This window comes from Hyperolius riggenbachi, chromosome 2 (genome assembly GCF_040937935.1).
Source record: "Hyperolius riggenbachi isolate aHypRig1 chromosome 2, aHypRig1.pri, whole genome shotgun sequence".
NCBI classification, from domain to species: Eukaryota; Metazoa; Chordata; class Amphibia; order Anura; family Hyperoliidae; genus Hyperolius; species Hyperolius riggenbachi.
The window spans coordinates 29727982-29755434 of record NC_090647.1 but is presented as its reverse complement, the minus strand read 5'-3'; the positions used below and the strand labels follow the sequence as shown (position 1 = coordinate 29755434).

The 27453-nt window shown below is 48.3% G+C and overlaps 1 protein-coding gene across 2 annotated transcripts; it reads left to right on the top strand.

Annotated features, from left to right (window-relative positions):
- Window positions 1-1020: 1020 nt before the first annotated feature.
- On the top strand, window positions 1021-27453 carry NEU3 (neuraminidase 3). 2 transcript variants are annotated; one of them, XM_068264646.1, is made up of 4 exons: window positions 1021-1166; window positions 10955-11068; window positions 12531-12739; window positions 24420-27453. In XM_068264646.1, the coding sequence occupies exons 3-4, from the start codon at window positions 12539-12541 to the stop codon at window positions 25410-25412; spliced, it is 1194 nt and encodes a 397-aa protein (XP_068120747.1). In that variant the 5' UTR covers window positions 1021-1166; window positions 10955-11068; window positions 12531-12538; the 3' UTR covers window positions 25413-27453. The 2 variants fall into 2 exon arrangements, with proteins under 2 accessions (XP_068120747.1, XP_068120748.1); XM_068264647.1 differs by lacking the exon at window positions 10955-11068.

Below are 27453 nucleotides of genomic sequence, written 5' to 3'. Positions count from 1 at the left end.
CGTTAGCACTATATAAATACTTAATAATAAAGGTAAGGATTGGATTGTGAGCCCCTCAGAGGTTCAGTTAAGTGACAACTATGTACTCTGTAAAGCGCTATGGAAGATGTCGGCTCTATGTTAACACTAAATAATAATAATGTATACAGGGCTTTAGGATACTAGTGCTGAAATGCAAGCGTACTGCCCACTATGTTTTATCAGTAATCAATTTATCCCCAATACAAAGTTATGTGTGTTTATGGTGTATTAAATGCCCTGCCCAACTAGATCATGATTGCATGATTGTTCATAGCTCCCAACTGTCCCTCTTTGGGAGCCCTGTCCATATTTCCTCCTCATGTGTCCCTCTTTCAGGACTTTGTCCCTCTTTCTATTTAAATATATATATTTCTCTAGTAAAAAATGTGTTTGACTCTAAATTTTATTCCCATCCTTTGAATTGACATATTACTCATTTTAAAATCTTAATATGAAGGAAAATGAACCAGGAAAGAAAGGACCAGTGTGGTTTGAATTATAAAACAACATATTTTTCCTATGACCTCTTTATGGTATGCGTGACTAGGGGTGTGACAGGGGTGTGGCAGGAGCATGATCAGGGGTGTGGCCTAAGTGTCCCTCTTTCTCATCTCAGAAAGTTGGGAGGTATGTGATTGTTAATGTATTTCCAAATAAAAACAAAGAAATGACTTAAAAACTAAACCTAATCAGAAAGAGCAGCCTGTCTGTAGCAGGGAATGATGAGTCTGACTGGATATGTGGCATGGACATCATCATATAATAATAAATAATTTATCACTAATTTATCATCACATCGTTACAAGACGCTGCCACAAGCAGCATGGCCGCCAGAGGCGTCTGCCAGGAGGGCGTGACGTCACAAGCAGCGGCCGCAGCGATTGGTGGACAGGCAGCCCCACTGGCGGCCAATAGCCTCGGCCGCACGGCCCCTCCCTCTCGGCAGCAGACTCGGGCTTGGGCGTGGCCCGGTTTTCCTTGAGGGCGGTGTCTCAGGAGGCAAGCTTGGTTGCAGTGAGCGAGCGCGGACGCCACGTTACTTGCTGGAACTTCCGGGTGACGTCACCGAGGAGCTCTGCTCTGGGAAGTGCCTTCATCAGCAGTGGGCGGTGACTGAGGGAAGGGCCAGTCACGTGATATTTGGGGTATGGCATTGGAATGTCGGTATACTGGGAACAGCTGGTTACTTGGGGTCTGTGGGCTGTCACTATAAACCATGCATTATATTGATGGGTAATCTACTGATATTCCCAAACCTGGACATACCCTGTGTGATGGACAAGTGATCAGAGGAACCATCACTGCCACACACTGTATTGATTCATCAAGTCTGAATAGATCTGATCATTTTATTATTATTATTTAGTATTTATATAGCGCCGACATCTTCCGCAGCGCTGTACAGAGTATATTGTCTTTGTCACTAACTGTCCCTCGAAGGAGCTCACAATCTAGTCCCTACCATAGTCATATGTCTATATTGTGTAGTGTATGTATCGTGGTCTAGGGCCAATTTCAGTGGGAAAGCCAATTAACTTTTCTGTATGTTTTTGGGATCTGGGAGGAAACAGGAGTGCCCGGAGGAATCCCACACAGACACAGGGAGAACATAAAACTCCTTGCAGATGTTGACCTGCCTGGGATTCGAACCGGGGACCCAGTGATGCAAGGCAAGAGCGCTGACCACTATGCCACCGTGCTGCCCAATGTCTATATTATGTATCGTAGTTTAGGGACAATATAGGGGAAAGCCAATTAACTTATCTGTATGTTTTTGGGATGTGGGAGGAAACCGGAGTACCCAGAGGAAACCCACACAGACACGGGGAGAACATACAAACTCCTTGCAGATGTTGATCTGGCTGGGAATCAAATTGGGGACCCGGCGCTGCAAGGCGAAAGCGCTAACCACTACGCCACCGTGCTGATCATGAAATCTATTAAAGGGATCCCGAAGTGAGAATGGAGGCTGCCATATTTATTTCCTTTTAACCAATACCAGTTGCCCGGCTGTCCTGCTGATCCTCTGCCTCTAATACTTTTAGCCATAGACCCTGAACAAGCATGCAGCAAATCAGGTGTTTCTGACATTATTGTCAGATCTGACAAGACTAGCTGCATGCTTGTTTCTGGTGTGATTCAGACATTACTGCAGCCAAATACATCAGCAGGGCTGGCAGGCAACTAGTATTGTTTAACGGGAAATAAATATGGCAGCCTCCATATCACTCCCACATAGCTTGCAACTGTCCCTCTTTCTTCCTCATTTGTCCCTCTTTCAGGACTGATGCATAGATCTATGTAAATATATGCAATTTTCTACTGAAAAATGTGTTTAATTGATTCTAAACTTTATTCCCATCCTTTAAATTGACATATTTATTAACCAGTTCGGCCTTTCTGGACGAGCTTTCTCGTCCAGAAAGGCACTGCTGTGTTCCCTGCGTGGTGCGCGCGATCGGGCGCGCGCCCGCGCGCGCACCCGCCGCCCGCCGCTAGCCCCCCGATCAGTGAATGGGAATATAATTCCCATTCACCGATCTGACTTCCCCGCAGAAATACCGACGCTTTCTCTCCAGAGAGCGTGGTATTTCTGCCCCCCAGGAAACAACTCCTCTGAATTTTAGTTCCTGGATGCGACATAGTTCGCATCCAGGACTTTGCTCACTGTGGCCATCTTGTGGCCAAATAGTAAACTGCACCCACATACATTTTTAATAAAACAATTACATTATTTTACATTAGAAAATAGCAGTTTCCCTCCCACCCCAAAAATTACCCACATACATTTTTTTATTTAAAAAAAACAAAAAAAAATACAATAAAAAAAAACAAAAACAACATAAATAGTTACCCAAGGGTCTGAACTTTTTAAATATGCATGTCAAGAGAGTATGTTATTATATTATTTAAAATTATAAGCCTATAAATAGCGATGGACGCAAATTGAAAAAATGCACCTTTATTTCTAAATGAAATATCGGCACCATAAATTGTGATAGGGACATCGTTTAAACGGTGAAATAACCGCGACAGATAGGCAAACAAAATAAATGAGTTTTAATTACGGTAGCGTATATTAATTTCAAACTATAATGGCCAAAAACTGAGAAATAATGTTTTTTTTTCATTTCTTTCTTAATCTTCCTGTTAAAATGGATTTAGAAAAAAATAAATCTTAGCAAAATGTACTACCCAAAGAAAGCCTAATTAGTGGCGGAAAAAACAAGATATAGATCAATTCATTGTGATAAGTAGCAATAAAGTTATAGGCGAATGAATGGGAGGTGAACGTTGCTCGGATGCATGAGATTTTCGGCACTGCGGCGCTGAACCGGTTATTTACAAATGTTAATATGAAGGTAAATGAACCAGGATAGAAAGGACCAGTGTGCTTTCAATTATAAAACATTTTTTTTTTCTAATGAAATGTTCATAGTATGCGTGACTAGGGGTGTGTCGGAGGCGTGGTTTGAGGTGTGGCAGGGGTGTGGCTTAAATGTCCCTCTTTCTGATCTCAAAAAGTTAGGAGGTATGCTCTCACATCGGGTTCACTTTAAAGCTTAGTTCACATCGTTTAGCGGAGATGAATGTGCAATCGGAATGCAACCCATACGATCGCACGCCATTTGCGCTGCTGATCCCATGCACTACAGTGAATGCGTCAGCACTACGATTCTTGAAAAATGCACGCAACAGTGCGATAGCGCAATATGCTAATCAGCAGCACCTATGATGGGAACGGCAGAAGGGCTGTCTATGCCCTTCTACCGTTCTTGCATGTCGCACACTATACGCACTGCCGAAATGCGCACAGAAGCGCGTATAGTCTGAAAGAGGCCTAAATGTCAATTACCGTCGCTCAGAGCAGGATCATCCAGCGGACAACCGAGGCAGGTGCCTGGGGCCTAGTGGGTTTCAAAAAGGGATGCTCAAAACCGAATTCGGGCGAAACCCGGATAGTAGCTCTCCGGATTTCACCCTGCTAATTAGAATCAGCTGTGCGGGCTGGGAAAGGGGGGGTCAATCTTACACGTCTGATGTCTTCTTCGGGTTCGTCCCCCTGCTCCACCAGGCATCCCCTGCTAATGCCATTACATTTAAAAAGGTTGCAAGCAAATTTGGGCGGAGAGTGAAGGCAAAAGACAGCTCACCCTACTCCCGCTGAAATTTTGGGCCATCCTATATTATAATCCCCCTGTGTCCCTGCGTACACTCCTGTCCCTGTGTCCTGCGTTTGTGCTACTGCGCATGTGCTGCACGGACAGACGTTGGGACATAAGCAGGATGGGCCAGGGGGCCGGGCGGGCGTGTGTGCGCGGCGGGCAGGTGACAGACCTAGAGCCCATTTTTATACCGGCTTAGGTCAACTAGTATTAAATACTATACTAACTATTAAATACTAACTTAGGGAGGAGGGACATGTAATTTGCGTGCCGACGCCCAAATTACCTGTTTCTAATTTGAGCTCTGGCAAGCGCTGGCACCCAAAATAGTCACTGAGCGCCGATGGCAATAGCGGCACCTAAACAATCTTGCTGAAATGAGCTGGTTCGCCTTATGGTCCCTATGCAGAGTGCTGTGCAAGGAAGTTCTCTTACACTCACCTCGTCTAAAGCTGCCGCGCACCTTCCTCCTGTTGTTGGGTCAACAATCTTTGGCAGATTCAATCACAGTGATCAAATCTACCGAGGAATGTCACATAGGGTATCATTCATAAACAGGCTGTCGGTAGTGCGGGAAAACACCGTTCTTCTCCGCAACCGGTAATTAAGACTTCTGGGTGGCCATTCATAAAGAAGTCTGCCTGTTGCGGAAGAAGTGCGGAGGTTTCTGGAGGAAGCTGGCGGCAGCGTGGCGGAAGACATGCGGAAACTTAAAAGCTGCCCGATTCCCTCCCTGCGCTGCTCTGTCTGATGCTGCTTGGGAGGTCCCTCCCATTCATTTATATGTATTCCGCCCGCCTATCGCTACTGTCGAGCAAGCGGTATTTTCCTTCCGGATACCGCTTGCTCTAATCTTTATGAATGGATGTGTTTGTTACTTTTTCTAGATTAATCTAGAAAAACTCCGCACAAGGCGGAAATGTATCGCTCTGTCACCTTTTCATGCGGAAAGAGCCTTTATGAATGGGGCTTATGCTGAGTGGTCGGGAAAGTCACCGGTGTTAAGCATTTCCGCATTCGGAAATGCTTTATGAATGATACCCAAAGTGTTTGCGCACCTTAAAGGACTTACAAGGTGAGAGATTACTTCTAGTTTTACGTACTTGGGGCTTCTTTCAGCTCATAGAAGTCATTTGTGATCCTCACCGGTTTGGAGTCTTTTGCGCATGCGTGGGCATGCATGCATCCACCCCGTGTGAGAATGTGCCCACCTTACCCAGAGCGTACCCCACCTGCGCATTAATTCTGCGCAGATGAAGTAGGCTCCTGATGACACGGGCGCCTGCACGTGCATGCGCAGAAGTCGGCGGTCCATAGGCCAGTGAGATCCCGGAGAGCTGCGGTGAGGGACACCACAAATGACTTCTAGGGGCTGAAAGAAGCCCCAGGTATGTAAAGATAGATTTAATATCTCGCCTCGAAAGTCCTTTAAAGTGTACCTAAGGTGATATAAAAAAATGAGATACTTACCTAAGAAAAGGAAAGCCTCTGGATCCTGCACAGACTTCCCACGCTCTCCTGGCCCCCCCACCCTTGCCACGCACGGACCCCCAGAACATATCTGACTAGAGCTTGTCAGAAATGTTTGGGTGGGCACACTTGTACAGTGGGGAGTGTGCCCCTGCGCAGGCGCAGTACTGCCGTGCTCGTGCATAAGAAGGAGCGCAGCCGCAAACTTTAAGAGGTACCCGGGAAAGCAGTGGTGGTCTGGAGGAGCCTCTTCTTAGGTATCTAATTTTTTATTTTTTTTATGCCGCCACCAAGGCCTGTTGTCACTTAATCGGACATATAGAATGATTGCTACGGTGCATCTATATTATTCATTTTTTTTTTACTTTTTTGCGGCAACTTCAGTCATTTCAGTAATTGTAAGGATTTTGATAATCCCAGGGGTTTCCAAGTGGGCCTATAACCGGTGCCCCCAATCAACTGTTGAAATCTAGGGAGTCATGTGCAGCCATCATTACTGCTGCCACCTGTGAGAAGCTCCATTGCTCTACACTCTGCTGACACCTGGTGGAGACAGTGCGAATGACTCTGGGACACTCCGCTCTCTTGCCAGTACAATGACAATTAGTGCTGCCCATCAACATGTGCTACTGCACATACTGCGATTTGGGATGGTCCAGGCCTGTGTTGCATTAGGCGTTGGTGAACCAGAAAGGTAGATTTACGCATCAGGTAGGGGTGGTGGTTAGTATTAGGAATCCAAGGAAGGTAGTGGTTAGCATTAGGTTTCTGAGAGGGGAAGGTTAGCATAGCTCCCAACTGTCCCTCTTTTGGAGGGACAGTCCCTCTTTGGGAACCTTCTCTCTCTGTCCCTCTTTCCTCCTCATTTGTCCCTCTTTCAGGACTGATGTACATATCTGTGTAAATATATATATTTTCTCTTGAAAAATGTGTTTAATTAACTCTTACTAACTTTATTACCTGCCTTTAAAGGGACTCTGAAGCGAGTCTAAATTCTCTTTTTTAACTTGTATTTCTGTCAAGGAGCATAACCCCTGCTAAACCGCCGCTATCCCGCAGCAAAACGAGGGGTTTATACCCCCCAAATCCCCTCTGCAAAATCTACGACTTACTTGGTGGTGGATTTTGCTGCTGTTGGAGGCAGAGCTATGAGCCGCAGCGCTGCTTCCATGCGCATCAATCTGCCGGCGGATTTCCGCCCCTCTCTGTGAAGGCAGATTGAGAGGGGCGAGGGAGAGGCGGGGCTAGACGCGCTGAGAGGCAGAGCTACAGCCATTAGCTCTGCCTCATTCAGGAAGCACTCCCCGGACAAAGGAGAGGGGATTCGGGGAGTATAAACCCCTCATTTTGCCGTGGGATAGTGGCGGTTTAGCAGGGGTTATGGACCTTGACAGGAATACAAGTTAAAAATTAGAATTTATACTCGCTTCAGTCTCTCTTTAAATCGATACATTTCTTATTTTCAGTAGAAAAGAACAGCGAACCTGGCACCAGTATGCAATAATCCAATATTCCTTTAATCCAGCAAGTACATGCAAAACATTAGGAGCACAAAGAGGTCGGCCTAACAGCCGTTTCGCAGGTTCCCCTGCTTCTTCAGAGGCTCTGAAGAAGCAGGGGAACCTGCGAAACGGCTGTTAGGCCGACCTCTTTGTGCTCCTAATGTTTTGCATGTACTTGCTGGATTAAAGGAATATTGGATTATTGCATACTGGTGCCAGGTTCGCTGTTCTTTTCTACTGGGAAATACTGAAGTGTACCTAACCTAGAGCACAGTGGATTGCAACCAAGGTCCAGCGGCTGTATCTAGTCTATTGAGTGCCGGTTTCATTACTTTATTCTTTTTTTTGCAAAATTTCTTATTTTTATAAGGATAATATAAAGGAAAATAAACCAGGAGAGTGGACCAATTGCCGGGCAGAGCCTGCGCACTGCTCACTAACATGGCCGCCCCCGGAAGTGGCTTTGGGGGGGTTTAGAAGATAACGAAGGCGGACAGAGGAGGATGTGGGGAGGAGTGGGCATAAGGAGTGCTTCCTACACAGTGACTGAATCTGCTCAGCCACTGATGAGGAATCATACAAAGTTTTGCAGACAGAGATTTGTTGACAGTCCACATTCAGTGTGCAGCTGGCTGTTCTGTACATTGCCTCGCCCCCAACCTCTCTACCCCTCCCCAAGTGCTGTGTACTGTAGTGATGCTGGAGGAGTCTGCAGAGCCCCGCCCCCAGCCTCTCTACCCCTCGCCAAGTGCTGTGCACTGTAGTGGTGCTGGAGGAGTCTGCAGAGCCAGTTCTGCTCAATCAGAGGAGGACAGTGTGAGTGTAATAAGCTGAGGCTGGGAGCACCCTCGTCTGTCAGTTTTCTGTATGCGTTTTCTGCACACCACGTGTGTCTGTAGGTATGAAAGCATGCACATTTTATCACAGACGATAATGTAATTGATAGAGGAAATGTGTGCAGTGCTTCACTGCTGTCTGTTTTTATCTGCATGGGGAAAACACATTCAGGTGTGGACTAGCCAATTGAATAACATTGGTTCTCAGTTTACCTGTGAAGAAAGCGAGGGGGGAGGGCAACCAAAGTTTTGCAGGGGGGCCCAGTGATTTTTAGTTACGACCCTGGATAAAATCAATCCAAAAGTTGGATTTTATGATCAAATTTGCAGAAAGAATCGTTCAGTAAATGTAAACAATCGTTAATTGCCTTCCGATTAGTTACGATCATTAAAACCGCGTCAAAAGATCTGATGAAAAATTGTACCGTTAAAGGACACCTTTATATACTATATGAAATTGGTAAGACTGAACAACTAAGATTGTATGGTGTGTGGTGAGCCTTATAAGCAGATGATCAGGAGGACAGCCAGGCAATTTGGTTTGTTTAATAGGAAATAAGGTACTTTTCTGTTAGCCGGGCGCATCCGCTAGGTCCATGCTATCCATGGCGTTAATTACTATTCCCCCTCCAGGCCGCCATGGATAGTAGGGAAAGATGTAACTCTGCTGGCACCTAGCGAATGCGCCCGGCTAACGGAAAAGTACCGAAAATAATTCTGTCAGCCTTCATGTTCCTCTCATTTCAGGTTCCCTTTAAGGCTACGTTTCCACTGTAGCGTGACATTTTCGCCTGCAAAGAATCGTGTAAGATTTTTCTGCTTGGTGAAATTTCGCATGTAAATCTTTACTAATTTTTATGTGAATTTTTGTACGAGAAAATTTGCATTAGTTAACCACTTCAGTCTACAGGGTTGAGATTTTTTTTTTACATCTGAGCAACTTTCACCTCCCATTCATTTGCCAATAACTTTATCACTACTCATCACAATGAATTGATCTATATCTTGTTTTTTCCGCCACCAATTAGGCTTTCTGTGGGTGGTACATTTTGCTAAGAGCCACTTTACTGTAAATGCATTTTAACAGGAAGAATAAGAAAAAAACGGAAAAAAATAATTATTTCTCAGTTTTCAGCCATTCTAGTTTTAAAATAATACATGCCTCCATAATTAAAACTCACGTATTGTATTTGCCCATATGTCCCGGGTATTACACCGTTAAAATTATGTCCCTATCACAATGTATGGCGACAATATTTTATTTGGAAATAAAGGTGCATGTTTTCAATTTGCGTCCATCACTATTTAGAAGCCCATAATTTAATAAATCATATTGATATACTCCTTTGACATGAATATTTAAAAAGTTTAGACCCTTAGGTAACTATTTATGTTGGTTTTTTTATTATTGTAATTTTTGTTTAATTTTTTTTATTAAAACTTGTATGTGGGTATTTTTTGGTGTGGGAGGTAAACAGGGGATTGTAAATGTTTTAAAATGTATTTATTGAGTGTTAAGTGTTTTTTGGTGTAGTTTGCTATTTGGCCACAAGATGGCCACAGTCAAAAAGTCCTGGGAGCGATCGATCTCGCTCCCAGGAAGAAGAAAGAAGACGGGGAACTTTTTGATCTCAGAAAAGCCGCAGCGTCTGACGAGACGCTGTCGGCTTTTCTCCGGGGGGGCCCGATCAGTGAAAGGGATTTATAATCCCTTTCATTGATCGCTGGGCTAACGGCCCCCAGCGGGAGCGCGCACGGGGGGCCAGCGGGAGCGCGCGCAGCCTAACTGGACGAAAATTTTCGTCCAGTTAGGCTGAAGTGGTTAAATAAACACAATCTGCCTAGTAACAGCTTAGTCATGACTGCTAACAACTTCCTGTAACCATGAATCTAATGCGAAAATTTGCGTTGCTATGCATTGCCTACCTGCCTTCGTACGCGATGTCCGAAAAAATGATGCAGGAGCATACATCCCAAGTTTTTGAGATGAGAAAGTGGGACACTTGAGCCACGCCCCTGCCACACCCCTGATCACGGCCCTTTTACACCCCTAGTCACACTTACCATAAAGATTTCATAAGAAAAATATAAATTTAAAGGATCGGAATAAAGTTTAGAGTCAACCAAACACATTTTTTAGTAGAGAAATATATATATTTACATAGAAAGAGGGACAAAGTCCTGAAAGAGGGACAAATGAGGAGGAAAGAGGTACAGGGCTCCCAAAGTTGGGAGCTATGCAGGACCTCAGATTTTTTCACGCGTACTAACGCATATACGAAAATTCACATTGAATGGAAACAGCCCTATTCACTAACATTAGTTGCCAAATCAATGCAAATTTTCTGGGAGAAAAATCTCACACAAAATGCAAAGTGGAAACCAGGCCTTAGGGAACCTAAACTGAGAGGGATATGGATGTTTCCTTTTAAGCAATACCAGTTGCCTGGCAGTGCTGCTGATCTCTTTGGCTGCAGTAGTGGCTGAATCGCACACCTGAAACAAGCATGCAGCTAATCCAGTGTGACTTCAGTCAGAGCACCTGATCTGCATGCCTGTTCAGGGGCTGTGGCTAAAAGTATTAGAGACACAGGATCAGCAGGAGAGTCGGACAACTGGTATTATTTTAAAAGGAAAAATCCACATCCTTCTCAGTTTAGGTTCCCTTTAATAAGCTGAAAGTGCAGTAAGCAGAGCCTGTGTAGGTATTTGCCCTGTTTAGGCACATCAATGTGATTTCTGTGTATTGCTAGTGACATAACATGTCCAGGAGTGACATGTCATATCACACTGATCAGTATAATGCAGTTATAGGGTGTCAGTGAGCTCCCAGCTGATTGCAGGGCGTTCCACACGGAAGAGCTGCCTGTCAGCTGCGGTCACTAGAGGCCCATCTGCTCTGGCTTTCCTGGGACCGCAGATGGCAGCCATTTTTCTGCGGTCTTCCTTTCTCTTCCAGTGAAGGATGGTCTCCGGGGAAATGGCCGCCACCAGTCACTCTGTGCTCCTGTAGCGGGGACCAGTCAGGGCAGTTTGTCACCCCTGGCACAAAGCCTGGACACAAAGCAGAGAGGTATGTGTGTTTATCTTTTCCTGTGTTTACAAGGGGATTCCCAGGCTTATGTCACATTATGTCACATTCATCATGTGGTGATCACAGGCAATGCTGTCTCTAGGACCCAGGGAGTTTATAGTGACGCTTAGGGCCTGTCTCCACTCCTCAGTATTTCTGTGCATTTTCTGCAAAGGGAAACTGAGAACTAACGATAATCAATGGGCTAGTTCATGACTGAATGCGTTTTTCACATGCAGGAAAACAATTGACAGCAATGCAAAACTGTCAGACAACTCGTGCAGAAAAACTGACGTAGAAAACTGATAGACGAGTGTGGATCCAGCCTGAGGCGATGTGTGGGCAGATCGACCAAGAGACAGATCTCTCTCTCATCGAATCTGATAGGAGAGAGATTTGTTGCCTGCCCGTACACTGCAGGCTGATTTCCGATTGATTTCATGCTTAAAGTGAACCAGAGACAAAGCACCCTCATGTATTGTACCATATATATCAGTGGGAACATTAGAGAAAACACCTACCCTGCTCTCTGTTCCATTCTGCACTGCTCAGCCTGCTTGTTATCAGCCCTGATAAAATCCCCGACTGGGCATTCAGTCTGGCTTTGCTCAGGAATCATTATAGCTGAGTCTGTCTTCTCTGATGTCTTTTCAAGCCCAAGCCTGCCCCCTTCTGGCTGATGCCTATGACAGCCGATCGCGCTGATTGGCTGGCGGGGGAAGGGAGGGATACATTTTTGTTTTCTGTTTGTAATGTTTACATTTGGTTCCTATCATTGCGGAACTAGTTAGCCTTCATTTTATCACCTATGATAGGCAAAAATATCTAATGCTCACTATACAAACGTCAATTATGATCAGCCAAATGGGCCCCAGTAGCCAGCCATCGTGCCTCCCCCCCCCTCCCCCCCCCCCCCCCCAAAAAAAGAGAAAAAATCGAAGCTGTCAATACTTATTATGTTTTAGCTTCTGGGATACTGAGGTCCTATTCACACTATAAGCGCTTTTGTGAGCGTTTTGCGATTGGTTAGTGCTTTTTAAAATCGCTCCCATTCACTTTCATAAAAATCGTGGCAATTTTCACGTACGTGATTGCAAAATCTTGGCGATTTTTACAGCGATTTTAATGAAAGTGATTGGGAGCGATTTAAAAACCGCTAATCGCCAAACGCTCAGAAAAGCACTTCTAGTGTGAATGGGCCCTGAAAGACTGTATCAGACATATGAGATAATACAACATTAAGAATACTTTTTTTTTTTTTTTTTTGCTGCTGCACAAAAAAGAAAACAGAGATTCTAAAAGTCATTTTTAGTAGTAGGAGGATAGATACAATAGTTTATCTCATCAGTGTACAGTCACATTGTGCACAATCTGATTTTCGTATTGAAATGCAGTCAGTGGGAAAGGGGGGACATCAGTGGTGACTGTGTACCTGCGTCAGGATTTCTGCTTTACCTTCCAGCCGCGGTCATGGTGGAGCCGGCGAGATCTGACGCGGTGACGATATTCCAGCAAGAGCCCAATGGGGTGACGTATCGGATCCCGGCACTGCTCCGCATAGAAGATCCCCCCGTGTTCTTGGCGTTTGCGGAGAAGCGCTCGTCTCCCAGAGATCAGGATGCGCTCTACCTGGTGATGCGGAGAGGCGTGGAGAAGCACGGGACTATACATGTAAGTTCTGATGTGTTCCTTTCAGGCCTGGTTCACACTGCACATAAAACTTTTCTGTTCCGTGGAACTAAACGGAACGGATTGGCATGGATACGAATGGATCATCTTGCACAACTTTTCTGGATCGGCCGGACGAAATGGTGGACAATGGAATCAATGATAGCCTATGAGAACGGATACTGGGCCAGATTTATCAAAGCATTACCGACAGTTTTTTCAGTTCTAACCAGCAGGGGGACTGTTCTGCATGATAATAAGAAACTTCTTAAAGGGGAACTGAAGAGAGAGGAATATGGAGGCTGCGTTATTTATTTCCTTTTAAGTAATACCAGTTGCCTGGCAGCCCTGCTGATCCTCTGCCTCTAATACTATTAGCCATAGCCCCTGAACAAGCATGCAGTCGATCAGGTGTTTCAGACTTTAAAGTCAGATCTGACAAGGCTAGCTGCATGCTTGTTTCTGGTGTTATTCAGATACTACTGCAGAGAAATAGACCAGCAGGGCTGCCAGGCAACTGGTATTGATTAAAAAGAAATAAATATGGCAGCCTCCGTATACCTCTTACTTAAGTTCCACTTTAATTCCTAGGTAATAGCGGCAATTTAGCGTAAATTGCTAGAGCTGCACTACAGTTAAGAAAAGTGCAAATCCATTCTTAAACTGTTGCAGATTAAGGAGTGTTTCATAGCATTTCTCCAGATAGTGCAGCAGTGCAGGCTAGACATGATTTGTGAAGCGCTCCTCCCCCTGCTGAATTCCTCTCAGAGCCTGCTGCTATCAATACAGTAGATGTATTGGTTACCTCAGCAACAGCAATTCCCCTCACACACTGCACTGTCTGATAAACCTTCCTAGCTCCTCCTATTATAGAACAGTTTTAGAAGGAAACTGCACTATCTAGTGATTTCTTAAGATGTCTGAGACAGTTCTGCACGGATTTCTAAAAACCTATCAATATTTTGTCTCAGATACGCTTGATAAATGTCTCCCATTGTCTGTTCTCAGTAGGCTGGTCGTCATGTATGTTTTGCCATTTTTTAAAGGAAACCAGAGAAAAAGTATAACAAAAGTTTTATATATACCTGGGGCTTCCTCCAGCCCCCTCCGCACCAATCGCTCTCCTGCCGTCTTCTCCCGCCTCCTCACTTGCTCCATAGAAGTCCTGTTAGCTTGGCAGGGTTGGGGTGTACATGCGCCCCGCCAGAACACTCCCAGCCACAGGAGCAAAATGGGGGTGAATGCGCGGACGAACTATGCATGCGCCGACTTGCCAAGCTAACGGGATTTCCACCGAGCAAGCAAAGAGGTGGAGGAAGACGGCGTGGGAGTTGTCAGTGTGGAGGTGGATGGAGGAAGCACCGGGTATGTATAAAACTTTTATTATACTTTGTCTCTGGTACACTTTAACTCTTCTGCCGCCATTTTGGTCTTCCAATGTTGCTGCCACCACCACTTGGTCCACTGCGCCGGTATAAAGATCAAAGCCTCATCAGAGGCATCAGGCTCCCATTGGTTTGCAACAGACCAATGAGAATTCTTCCTGGTTTGAGGGAGGATTCCCATTGGTCTATTGAAATCCAATGGGGGTGGAGCCTGAATGCTTCTGCTGAGACCCCAAAGTGTATATCGGGGGTCTGCTGCTGTGCAGTGGATCCGAGCGGCGGTGGAACACGAATGTGATGGTGACAGATATAGGCGCAGACGCAAACCGGGAACGCCGCATGAAAACCTGATGCCCAATGTAACAAATGCATCCATTTGATTTGGAAATAGATCAGTTTTTCATCCATCCAGTGTGAACCCGGTCTAATGCTGTTGTATACATCCAGCATGTCATTGGCGTTCTTGTATCACCGCCATACATCACAGTTGAGGAGTTTGAGTGCCGCCTGGTCTTGGTGCTTTGCAGGAATATATGAGGGGTAGAGAAGGTCAGTGAGATGTCTATCATTCTGGCTTGCACTCACATTTATTGCAAACCGTAGCTTGGAACTGGTCCAATGAAAATTGCCAGGAAGTGCATTTGATTGGCCAGATTCCAAGCTGTTTACAGTTTGCATGACCTATGCATGCAATTTTCTGCTTCTGCGTGTACTGAGCTACAGCTTTCCAATGCTCACCCATAGTGTTTCCCTCCATTCCACTGCACCCCCCCCCCCCTCCCCTCCGGGCTACCAAAATGTTCTGATCATTTCAGTTCACTCTACAGCATATCCAGAGCTATGGAGGGTCCCATGTAGTGCATGCCTAGCTTTGTTGTATTGGTTAAAGCGGAACTGAACTCCTCTCTGCTCTTAAACATAAGCAACAGCATAATAAACATTTCTTTGCTACAGCTGATACAAATCCTGCAATAAATCTGCAGTGTGCCTACTTCCTGCTTTCATGGAAGCAGACATAGGGTTGACATCCTGTGTTTACAAACTAGCAAAAATTAAAAACAATGGTGCATGAGCCAGCCTGGGGCCCCGGGAACTCTCACTGCCCGGGGCCCCAGAACCAGCATCTAACACCATATGTGAGCGCAGCCAAAACCTTGGAGCTGCCACCTCCAAGGCCTGTCTCCTACTGCTCTAAAACTTACCAAACACAGTTTGGTTTCTCCAATTGTGTGTTTGGTAAGTTTACAAACTAGCAGCTCTGCCGAGGCAGCCAGCTGACACAGATGAGAGATCAAATTATAGTTGTGATTAGTCAAAGATGAGGGGGGGATTAGACAGGCTAAACTCTCTAAATATATACAGGGTGCATTTCTCTTTGCTTTCCTTCTGTCATTTGCAAAAGTTCCGGTCCACTTTAATGTTTTCTGGGGCTTCCTATGGTTGCCATAGTTACTGGTTCTGTACCCACCCATTTCGGAGTTTTGGGTGTTCCCACCCACTGCCTCTACACGGATTGTTAGGAACCCCCCCTCCACATTAGATGAAGAAGAGACTTCGAAAGATGAGAATCCTGAGCTGACACAGCTGAGAGACTAAATTACAGTGGTGATTAGTCACAGATGAGCGGAAATTAGACAGGCTAAACTCTCTTCATACATACAGGGTGCATTTCTCTGTTTTCCTTCTGTCCTGTGCAAGAGTTCAGGTCCACTTTAACCTTTGAGGCCCCTTTTATACATGCAGGCGAAACCTGTGTTGCGTTACTTTATTTCACCGCAAGGGGCCTCAAAAGCAATGCAAATCTATGAATATTTTCAAACTTATTGCGTTCCGTTGCGGTGCGCAGGAAGTATCCGATCTGACGCAAGAGCTGCAGCGCGTTACAGCAAACACTGCGCTTAACACATGATGCTTGGGGTAATGAAAGTCTATGGTCGATGCACATAGTGTCCACAAAGAAATGCAGTGCGTTACGACATGCATGCGTGGACCGATGGGAAGGTAATGTACTTCCTGCCCAGGAGGGAGTACATCACTGAGCGCGGGCGGTGCTATGCATATAACCCTGCCCAGAAGGGAGTACATCACTGAGCGGGAGCGGCGCTATGCATATGACCCTGCCCAGGAGGGAGTACATCACTGAGCGGGGGCAGCACTATGCATATGACCCTGCCCAGGAGGGAGTACATCACTGAGCGGGGGTGGCGCTATGCATATGACCCTGCCCAGGAGGGAGTATATCACTGAGTGGGGGTGGCGCTATGCATATGACCCTGCCCAGCACGGAGTACGTCACTGAGTGGGGGAGCAGCACTATGCATATGACCCTGCCCAGGAGGGAGTACGCACTGAGTGGGGGCGGCACTATGCATATGACCCTATCTGCGCACTCTGCCCAGCAGGGAGTACGTCACTAAGCGGGGGCGGTGCTATGTATATGACCCTGTCGGTGCACTCTGCCCAGCAGGGAATACATCACTGAGCGGGGACGGTGCTAGGCATATGACCCTGCCCAGGAGGGAGTATGTCACTGAGTTAGGGCGGCGCTATGCATATGACCCTGCCCAGGAGGGAGTACATCACTGAGCGGGGGTGGCGCTATGCATATGATCCTGCCCAGGAGGGAGTATGTCACTGAGCGAAGGCGGCGCTATGCATATGACCCTGCCCAGGAGGGAGTATGTCACTGAGCGAGGGCGGCGCTATGCATATGACCCTGCCCAGGAGGGAGTACATCACTGAGCGGGGGTGGCGCTATGCATATGACCCTGCCCAGGAGGTAGTACATCACTGAGCGGGGGCAGAGCTATGCATAATACCCTGCCCAGGAGGGAGTACATCACTGAGCGGGGGTGGCGCTATGCATATGACCCTGCCCAGGAGGAAGTACATCACTGAGCAGGGGTGGCGCTATGCATATGACCTGCCCCGGAGGGAGTACGTCACTGAGCGGGGGTGGCGCTATGCATATGACCCTGCCTAGGAGGGAGTACGTCACTGAGCGCGGGTGGCGCTATGCATATGACCCTACCCAGGAGGGAGTACGTCACTGAGCGGGGCCGCGCTATGCATATGACCCTGCCCAGGAGGGAGTATGTCACTGAGCGTGGGCGGCGCTATGCATATGACCCTGCCCAGGAGGGAGTACATCACTAAGCGGGGGCGGCGCTATGCATATGACCCTTCCCAGGAGGGAGTACATCACTGAGTGGGGGTGGCGCTATGCATATGACCCTGCCCAGCCCGGAGTACGTCACTGAGTGGGGGGGCAGCACTATGCATATGACCCTGCCCAGGAGGGAGTATGTCACTGAGCGAGGGCGGCGCTATGCATATGACCCTGCCCAGTAGGGAGTACATCACTGAGCGGGGGTGGCGCTATGCATATGACCCTGCCCAGGAGGGAGTATGTCACTGAGCGAGGGCGGCGCTATGCATATGCCCCTGCCCAGGAGTGAGTATGTCACTGAGCGAGGGCGGCGCTATGCATATGACTCTGCCCAGGAGGAAATACATCACTGAGCGGGGGTGGCGCTGTGCATATGACCCTGCCCAGGAGGGAGTACATCACTGAGCGGGGGCGGAGCTATGCATAATACCCTGCCCAGGAGGGAGTACATCACTGAGCGGGGGTGGCGCTATGCATATGACCCTGCCCAGGAGGAAGTACATCACTGAGCAGGGGTGGTGCTATGCATATGACCCTGCCCAGGAGGGAGTACGTCACTGAGCGGGGGTGGCGCTATGCATATGACTCTGCCCAGGAGGGAGTACGTCACTGAGCGGGGGTGGCTCTATGCATATGACCCTACCCAGGAGGGAGTACGTCACTGAGCCTGGGCGGCGCTATGCATATGACCCTGCCCAGGAGGGAGTACATCACTGAGCGGGGGTGGCGTTATGCATATGATCCTACCCAGGAGGGAGTACATCACTGAGCGCGGGTGGCGCTATGCATATGACCCTGCCCAGGAGGAAGTACATAACTGTGCAGGGGCAGCTCTAAGCATATGACCCTGCCCAGGAGGGAGTACATGACTGAGCGAGTACATGACATATGACCCTACCCAGGAGGGAGTACATCACTGAGCGCGGGTGGTGCTATGCATATGACCCTACCCAGGAGGGAGTACATCACTGAGCGGGGGCGGCGCTATGCATATGACCCTGCCCAGGAGGAAGTACATCACTGAGCGGGGGCGGCGCTGTGCATATGACCTTGCCCAGGAGGAAGTACATCACTGAGCAGGGGCGGTGCTATGCATATGACCCTACCCAGGAGGGAGTACATGACTGAGCGCGGGTGGCGCTATGCATATGACCCTACCCAGGAGGGAGTACATCACTGAGCAGGGGCGGCGCTAATGCATATGACCCTACCCAGGAGGGAGTACATCACTGAGCAGGAGCGGCGCTATGCATATGACCCTGCCCAGGAGGGAGTACATCACTGAGCGCGGGTGGCGCTATGCATATGACCCTACCCGGGAGGGAGTACATCACTGAGCGCGGGTGGCGCTATGCATATGACCCTACCCGGGAGGGAGTACATCACTGAGCGGGGGCGGCGCTATGCATATGACCCTACCCGGGAGGGAGTACATCACTGAGCGGGGGTGGCGATATGCATATGACCCTGCCCAGGAGGGAGTACATCACTGAGCCGGGGTGGCACTATGCATATGATCCTACCCAGGAGGGAGTACATCACTAAGCGCGGGTGGCGCTATGCATATGACCCTACCCAGGAGGGAGTACATCACTGAGCGGGGGTGGCGATATGCATATGACCCTGCCCAGGAGGGAGTACATCACTGAGCGCGGGTGGCGCTATGCATATGACCCTGCCCAGGAGGGAGTACATCACTGAGCGGGGGCGGCGCAATGCATATGACCCTGCCCAGGAGGGAGTACATCACTGAGCGGGGGCGGCGCTATGCATATGACCCTGCCCAGGAGGGAGTACATCACTGAGCGGGGGCGGCGCAATGCATATGATCCTACTCAGGAGGAAGTACATCACTGAGCGGGGGTGGCGATATGCATATGATCCTACCCAGGAGGGACTACATCACTGAGCGGGTGGCGCTATGCATATGACCCTGCCCAGGAGGGAGCACATCACTGAGCGCGGGTGGCGCTATGCATATGATCCTACCCAGGAGGGAGTACATCACTGAGCGGGGGTGGCGATATGCATATGACCCTGCCCAGGAGGGAGTACATCACTGAGCGCGGGTGGCGCTATGCATATGACCCTGCCCAGGAGGGAGTACATCACTGAGCGCGGGTGGCGCTATGCATATGATCCTACCCAGGAGGGAGTACATCACTGAGTGCGGGTGGCGCTATGCATATGACCCTGCCCAGGAGGGAGTACATCACTGAGCGGGGGCGGCGCTATGCATATGACCCTGCCCAGGAGGGAGTACATCACTGAGCAGGGGCGGCGCTATGCATATGACCCTGCCCAGGAGGGAGTACATCACTGAGCGCGGGTGGCGCTATGCATATGACCCTGCCCAGGAGGGAGTACATCACTGAGCGGGGGTGGCGCTATGCATATGACCCTGCCCAGGAGGGAGTACATCACTGAGCGGGGGCGGCGCTATGCATATGATCCTACCCAGGAGGGAGTACATCACTGAGTGCGGGTGGCGCTATGCATATGACCCTGCCCAGGAGGGAGTACATCACTGAGCGGGGGCGGCGCTATGCATATGACCCTGCCCAGGAGGGAGTACATCACTGAGCAGGGGCGGCGCTATGCATATGACCCTGCCCAGGAGGGAGTACATCACTGAGCGCGGGTGGCGCTATGCATATGACCCTGCCCAGGAGGGAGTACATCACTGAGCGGGGGTGGCGCTATGCATATGACCCTGCCCAGGAGGGAGTACATCACTGAGCGGGGGCGGCGCTATGCATATGACCCTACCGGGGAGGGAGTACATCACTGAGCGGGGGTGGCGCTATGCATATGACCCTGCCCAGGAGGGAGTACATCACTGAGCGGGGGTGGCGTTATGCATATGATCCTACCCAGGAGGGAGTACATCACTGAGCGCGGGTGGCGCTATGCATATGACCCTGCCCAGGAGGGAGTACATCACTGAGCGGGGGTGGCGCTATGCATATGACCCTGCCCAGGAGGGAGTACATCACTGAGCGGGGGCGGCGCTATGCATATGATCCTACCCAGGAGGGAGTACATCACTGAGTGCGGGTGGCGCTATGCATATGACCCTGCCCAGGAGGGAGTACATCACTGAGCGGGGGCGGCGCTATGCATATGACCCTGCCCAGGAGGGAGTACATCACTGAGCAGGGGCGGCGCTATGCATATGACCCTGCCCAGGAGGGAGTACATCACTGAGCGCGGGTGGCGCTATGCATATGACCCTGCCCAGGAGGGAGTACATCACTGAGCGGGGGTGGCGCTATGCATATGACCCTGCCCAGGAGGGAGTACATCACTGAGCGGGGGCGGCGCTATGCATATGACCCTACCGGGGAGGGAGTACATCACTGAGCGGGGGTGGCGCTATGCATATGACCCTGCCCAGGAGGGAGTACATCACTGAGCGGGGGTGGCGTTATGCATATGATCCTACCCAGGAGGGAGTACATCACTGAGCGCGGGTGGCGCTATGCATATGACCCTGCCCAGGAGGGAGTACATCACTGAGCGGGGGTGGCGCTATGCATATGACCCTGCCCAGGAGGGAGTACATCACTGATCGGGGGCATATGACCCCGTCGGCGCACTCTGCGGCAGGGTCATATGATTGACATATTTTGCGTTACGGTGCGGCAGGAGCATCACACTGCATAGCAGCGCAAAAAGTAAGTGTAAAACTGTCCTGAATGAGGCTGTGAGTGGGTATGACTCCTCTGCTGGGAGAAACTGCAGCCATCTGTGACTACTGAGAGAGATCGGGGGCTGCCAGCCACTACTGGAGAAGATTGGGCGAGACCTGCGACTGCTGGGAGAGATCAGTGGACATTTGTGACTATTAGTAGATATTGAGGGCTGCATGTGGCTGCTTGGAAATGACTGGGGACCACCTGTCACTGCTGGGAGAGATTAGGGGACACCTGGAACTACTAGATCCAGGCAGATGTGTGATTGCTGGGTGAGATCTGGTGCCTCTGGGGAGAGTTTGAGGGACACTCATGACTGGTGGGTGGAATACCTGCTAGAAAAGATTGGGTTGAGGGGTCATATATGACCGCTGGGAGAGATTTCTGGTCATGTGACTCCTGAGCGAGATCTAGTGCCAGCTGCAGAACTGCCTAGTTGACTTTAGATGAAGCTACGTACACACGCTTGATGAAAGTCGGCTGAGGCAGCAGATAACGGCCACCTCAGCCAATGATCAGGCATGTGTACAGTAGCCCCCACAAGTGATCTGCCCGGCAGAATAACTCGCCCAAGCGACGGCTGATGCTTTTGTTCAGGACCCTCCCCCACCCACCATACGATGACGCGCATGTGCTGTTCCACCGTCCCTCCGCCCCTTCCACCGTCCCTCCGCCCCTTCCACCATCCCTCCGCCCCATCCTTCATAGTAACAGAGCACGTCGTCAGCTACTTCGCGTCTGTACGGCCCAGCGGTGTCGCTAGAGGGATCGGGTACCTGTCTCTTGCCTTTAGAGAAAGATGAAGTGACCTTCTTGGCCTCACAGGTGGTTCAACTAGTTTATCTGGATCATCTTGGCTAGGAATGAGTTAATCTATATTCTGTGAGCCTACGTCTAATGAATGCACAGAATGATTTGGTTAAGGGTTTGAGTCAGTTGGTAAGGTGGTAATCCTGTTGTACCTTGCTGTCACATCACCTTTTAAAAAGAACCTGAACTGAAAATAAAAAGTCAAAATAACCAGACACAGGTCATACTTACCTCCTGTGTAGTCTACTCCTCAATCTCTTTCTCCTCTCCTGCGTCCCATTTGTCCACTGTCATCAATGGAATTCTCCGTCCTCCATTTTAAAAATGGTCATTACCCCCTAACAGCTTCCTGGTCAGCACACTGTTAAACTGTAATATCGCCCACTTGAGCCATAGGGAAACATGGACGTTACCTTGCATATTCAGTTGTAACTGACAGCGGCTGATATATAACTGACAGCAACTGGTATATATCATTTCTGACACAATATTGTCAGAACTGGAAGGGATCACTGTAAGAAGAAAATGGTGAGCTTCTGAGAGGAACTGGCGGTGAGGTTAGTATGTAATATACATTTGCAGCTGTGTCATGTGTTTATTTTAAATAATTTTCCTCGCTTCAGGTTCCTTTTAACTGTTCTGTCTCGATTCCCGCTTTATGTGTGAGGCACACTCCAGAATACCCAGCCTGTAGCAATATGTCTCCACACTGACTCAGAAACCTCCACAGGCAGTTTTACTCGATGAAAAAAAGACTCTAAGCTGAATCCAAAATATCTTTACTTGCATTAAAGGAAACATCCAAGGTTAAAGGGGAACTTCAGCCTAAACAAACATACTGTCATTAAGTTACATTAGTTATGTTAATTAGAATAGATAGGTAATATAATCTCTTACCCACCCCGTTTTAAAAGAACAGGCAAATGTTTGTGATGCATGGGGGCTGCCATCCTTTGTCATGGGGGCAGACATCTTTTTGGTTGAAAGGAGGTGACAGGGAGCAGGAGACACAGTTCCAACTGTCCTGTGTCCTGATTACCCCTCCCAGCTGCACACGTTAGGCTTCAAATGTCAAATTCAAAATGGTAAAAAAAAAAAAAAAATTGCACCAAAACAGCAGAACGAGAACAACAACATCAGAAATCCCATCATGCTTTGCACAGCATTAGGGGAAAAATGCCCGGGCAGTTTTTTTCTGTGCAGCTAAAAATGAGGCTTGTATAAGAGAAAAAAAGTTCTGATGCTGTGAAACAGTTAAAGAAACACCAGGCCTTTCCAGTGCTGCTGAGTCAATTTTTAGTCTGGAGGTTCACTTTAAAATGTAAATCCACTTACCTGGGGCTTCCTCCAGCCCCTGGCAGCCGTCCTGTGCCCTCGCCGCAGCTCCTCTCACTGCCGGTGTCCTCTGCTGCAGAAGCCAAGCTCACCAGGTCAGCTTCCGAGTCGGCTTCATGTGCACGCCACGGCGCGGGTCACATGGTGTAGCCGACATCATCAGGTCTGTACTGCGCCGTCACACAGAACTACTGCAGAGCTGCGGCGAGGGCACAGGACGGCTGCCAGGGGCTGGAGGAAGCCCCAGGTAAGTGGATTTACATTTTTGTTTTCCCTTGGATCTCTCAAGCATACAAGGATGTTTTTAGAGCTTTTCCAAAGATAAAAAGATGATGTGTCTGCTAGGATTACCTCGTCAACTGACTCAAATCTATAACTGAATGTGGTACAAAATGGCTGTTGTGCAGAGAGTGACAGTTGGGACTTACTCCAACTAGCTAAGGGGAACTGGAATATTCTGTTACTAAAAAATATATAAGCAATGTTAAATCAAGAGAGGCTGTTGTGACAGCACAGGTGTGTATGATAGATCAGGGCGTTAGTATCAGCTTGTATGACATGTGGTTGCAGGATGGCTAGATGACTGTAGATAAGACAGATCTTGTGTATGAGGGCGTTAGTATCAGCTTGTATGACACGTGGTTGCAGGATGGCTAGATGACTGTAGATAAGACAGATCTTGTGTATCAGGGCGCTAGTATCAGCTTGTATGACACGTGGTTGCAGGATGGCTAGATGACTGTAGATAAGACAGATCTGGTGTATCAGGGCGCTAGTATCAGCTTGTATGACACGTGGTTGCAGGATGGCTAGTTGACTGTAGATAAGACAGATCTTGTGTATCAGGGCGCTAGTATCAGCTTGTATGACACGTGGTTGCAGGATGGCTAGATGACTGTAGATAAGACAGATCTTGTGTATCAGGGCGCTAGTATCAGCTTGTATGACACGTGGTTGCAGGATGGCTAGATGACTGTAGATAAGACAGATCTGGTGTATCAGGGCGCTAGTATCAGCTTGTATGACACGTGGTTGCAGGATGGCTAGATGACTGTAGATAAGACAGATCTGGTGTATCAGGGCGCTAGTATCAGCTTGTATGACACGTGGTTGCAGGATGGCTAGTTGACTGTAGATAAGACAGATCTTGTGTATCAGGGCGCTAGTATCAGCTTGTATGACACGTGGTTGCAGGATGGCTAGATGACTGTAGATAAGACAGATCTTGTGTATGAGGGCGTTAGTATCAGCTTGTATGACACAAGTATGATATTCTTTCTTCTTTGCAGTGGGAAAAGATGATTGCTGTTAGACACGCCAAGCTGTCCGGTCATCGCACCATGAACCCCTGCCCACTGTACGACACCAAAACAAAAACAGTCTTCCTTTTCTTTGTCTGCATTCGCACGGACTGCTCAGAGTGGACCCAGATCTTCAGAGGCAGAAATGCTGCCCGCCTCTGCTACGTCTCCAGCAGTGACCACGGCCAATCCTGGAGCTCTTTGGTGGACGTGACACAATCTATTCTAGGTAAAGACCTCAAAAATTGTGCCACTCTGGCTGTGGGACCAGGCCACGGCATTCAATCATCATCTGGGCAGCTGATAGTGCCAGCGTACCTCTATTATATCCACTCTCGTTTTTGCGGCCTACCCATACCATGGAAGACCAAGCCTCACTCTTTTGTGTTCTACAGTGATGACCACGGCAAGACCTGGCAGAGGGGCAGCACGTTATGGAAGCAGCAGACTGGCGAGTGTGAGATAGCAGAAGTGGCCTGCGCCAACGGTCCTGGAGTCTTGTACTGTAGCGCCCGCTCAGCCAAGCACTTCCGGGTCGAAGCGACAAGCGACCTCCATGCCAAGGACTTTGACGACTCACACTTTTGTCAAAATCTCATCGAGCCACCCCATGGGTGCCAAGGTAGTGTTGTGAGCTACCAACCCCTAGAGGTCCACCAGCAAGGAGATGAAAATGATGGCCAAGAGCACACCAGCGTGGAGAGACAGGCCTTGTCTTGGCTTCTCTACTCCCACCCAACGAGCCACGACACCAGGGTTGACCTCGGAATTTACCTGAACAAGTCTCCACTGGTATCAACCGGCTGGGGCCAGCCATGGATCCTCAACAAAGGACCCAGCGCGTACTCAGACTTAGCCGTGTGCCAGGGCTCGCATACATTTGGATGCCTTTTCGAGTGTGGCGATAATTGCTATTATGAAAAGATTTCCTTTCGAAGCTTCAAAGTAGAAGAACTTATGGAAAATATCTCAAAATCTTAATCAGGCCACCGTGGAAGGCAAGAAAGAAGTGCATGCCTGCCTGCAGCACAAGCTAAATGTTTTTTTAATAACTTCTAATCATTGCTTTGCACTTACGTACTAATTTAATGGACTCTTGTGGTCTTCTTAAACAACCAAGCATGGCAAGACTGGTGCTGCTTAACCCGATACGGTTTACAAGAGAAAAGGTGTGAAAAGAAAAGTGTTTCTAATGAAACAATGCACTATAAGAAGGGTCAGTCCACCCATAGATGAGGTTTCATGGAGATTGCCCCCGAGAACTGGAGTTGGACATTCCTGAGCTAGAGGTAGATTGTGGAGGCTTCTTAAAGAGGAACTCCAGTGAAAATAATGTAATTAAAAAAAAGGTGCTTCATTTTTACAATAATCATGTATAAATGATTTAGTCAGTGTTTGCCCATTGTAAAATCTTATAAATCCCTGATTTACATTCTGACATTTATTACATGGTGACATTTTTACTGCTGGCAGGTGATGTAGCTGCTGCATGGTTTTTGCCAGTTGGAAACAGCTGTAAACAGCTATTTCCCACAATGCAGCAAGGTTCACAGACAGGAAACTGCCAGGAGTACCACGGTCCTCAGAGTTTCTTGTGGGAGGGGTTTCACCACAATATCAGCCATACAGCGCCCCCCGATGGTCTGTTAGTGAAAAGGAATAGATTTCTCACGTAAAAGGGGGTATCAGCTACTGATTGGGATAAAGTTCAAATTCTGGGTCGGAGTTTCTCTTTAAAGCGGACCTGAACTCAGAACTTCCTCTCTGCTCTAATAGATAACCAACACCATAATAACCTTTAACCACTTGAGGACTGCAGGGCTAAACCCCCCTAGTGACCAGGCAATTTTTAGTTTGAAAGGCCACTGCAGCTTTAAGGCCAAGCTGCAGGGCCGCACAACACAGCACACGAGTGATTCCCCCCCCCCCTTTTCTCCCCACCAACAGAGCTCTCTGTTGGTGGGGTCTGATCGCTCCCCCCATGTTTATTTTTTTAAATAAATATTATTGTTTTTGTTTTTTTTAAAAAAAACCCTGTTTCTGTAAGTTTATTCCCTCCCTCCCTCCCTCCCCACAGCCGGCCAATCATGGCGATCAGCTCTCATAGGCTTCACCCTATGAGAGCCGATCGCTCTCTTGTCCCCCAGGGGGACAGCCGTGTCACACGGCTGTCCCCAGTGCAGCGCTGCTGCTCATCGCAGCGCTGCACCTAGTAAATAGACGGCGTGATCGCCGTCTAACAGTCTCCCGAGCGGCAATAGCGCGCGATCTCATGCAAAAAAGAAGCCCCAGGACTTTACGCCAATTGGCGTTAGGCGGTCCTGGGGCTGCCGCCGCGGCCACGCCTACTGGCGTGACGCGGGCGGCAGAAGGTTAAAGAAAAACATTTGTTTGTTACAGCTAATACAAATCCTGCAATAAATCTGCAGTGTGTCTACTTCCTGCTTTCATGGAAGCAGACATAGGGCTAACATCCTGTGTTTACAAACTAGCTGCTCTGCCGAGGCAACCAGCTGACACAACTGAGAGATCAAATTACAGTTGTGATTAGTCGCAGATGAGGGGGAATTAGACAGGCTAAACTCTCTAAATATATACAGGGTGCATTTCTCTCTGTTTTCCTTCTGTCATTTCCAGTTCAGGTCCACTTTAATGTTTTCTGGGGCTTCCTCTGGTTGCCATAGTTACTGGTTCTGTACCCACCCACTTTGGAGGTTTCGGTGTTCCCACCCCCTGCCTCCACACGGATTGTTAGGAACCCCCCCATATTAGATGAAGAAGAGACTTGGAAAGTGCAGATCTAAGAAGTTGAGCCCAAAGATGTCACCGCCAGAATCCACTGAACACGTTACATTAGATTAAAGGTGGCTTAACTTTCCCTCAACTGCAAACATCAAAAGATCTTTTTGGACTATGCCTTTAAAGAGGAACTGTCGCGAAAATCTCAAAATTTAAAACCCATACAAATAAGAAGTTCATTTCTTCCAGAGTAAAATGAGCCATACATGACATTTCTCCTGTG

Bases quoted from the DNA above. Each gene is read 5' to 3' on its own strand.
- NEU3 (XM_068264647.1), top strand. From the start codon at position 12,539: ATGGTGGAGCCGGCGAGATCTGACGCGGTGACGATATTCCAGCAAGAG. The intron at 12,740-24,419 runs GTAAGTTCTGAT...TCTTCTTTGCAG, and splicing joins AGAAGCACGGGACTATACAT to TGGGAAAAGATGATTGCTGT.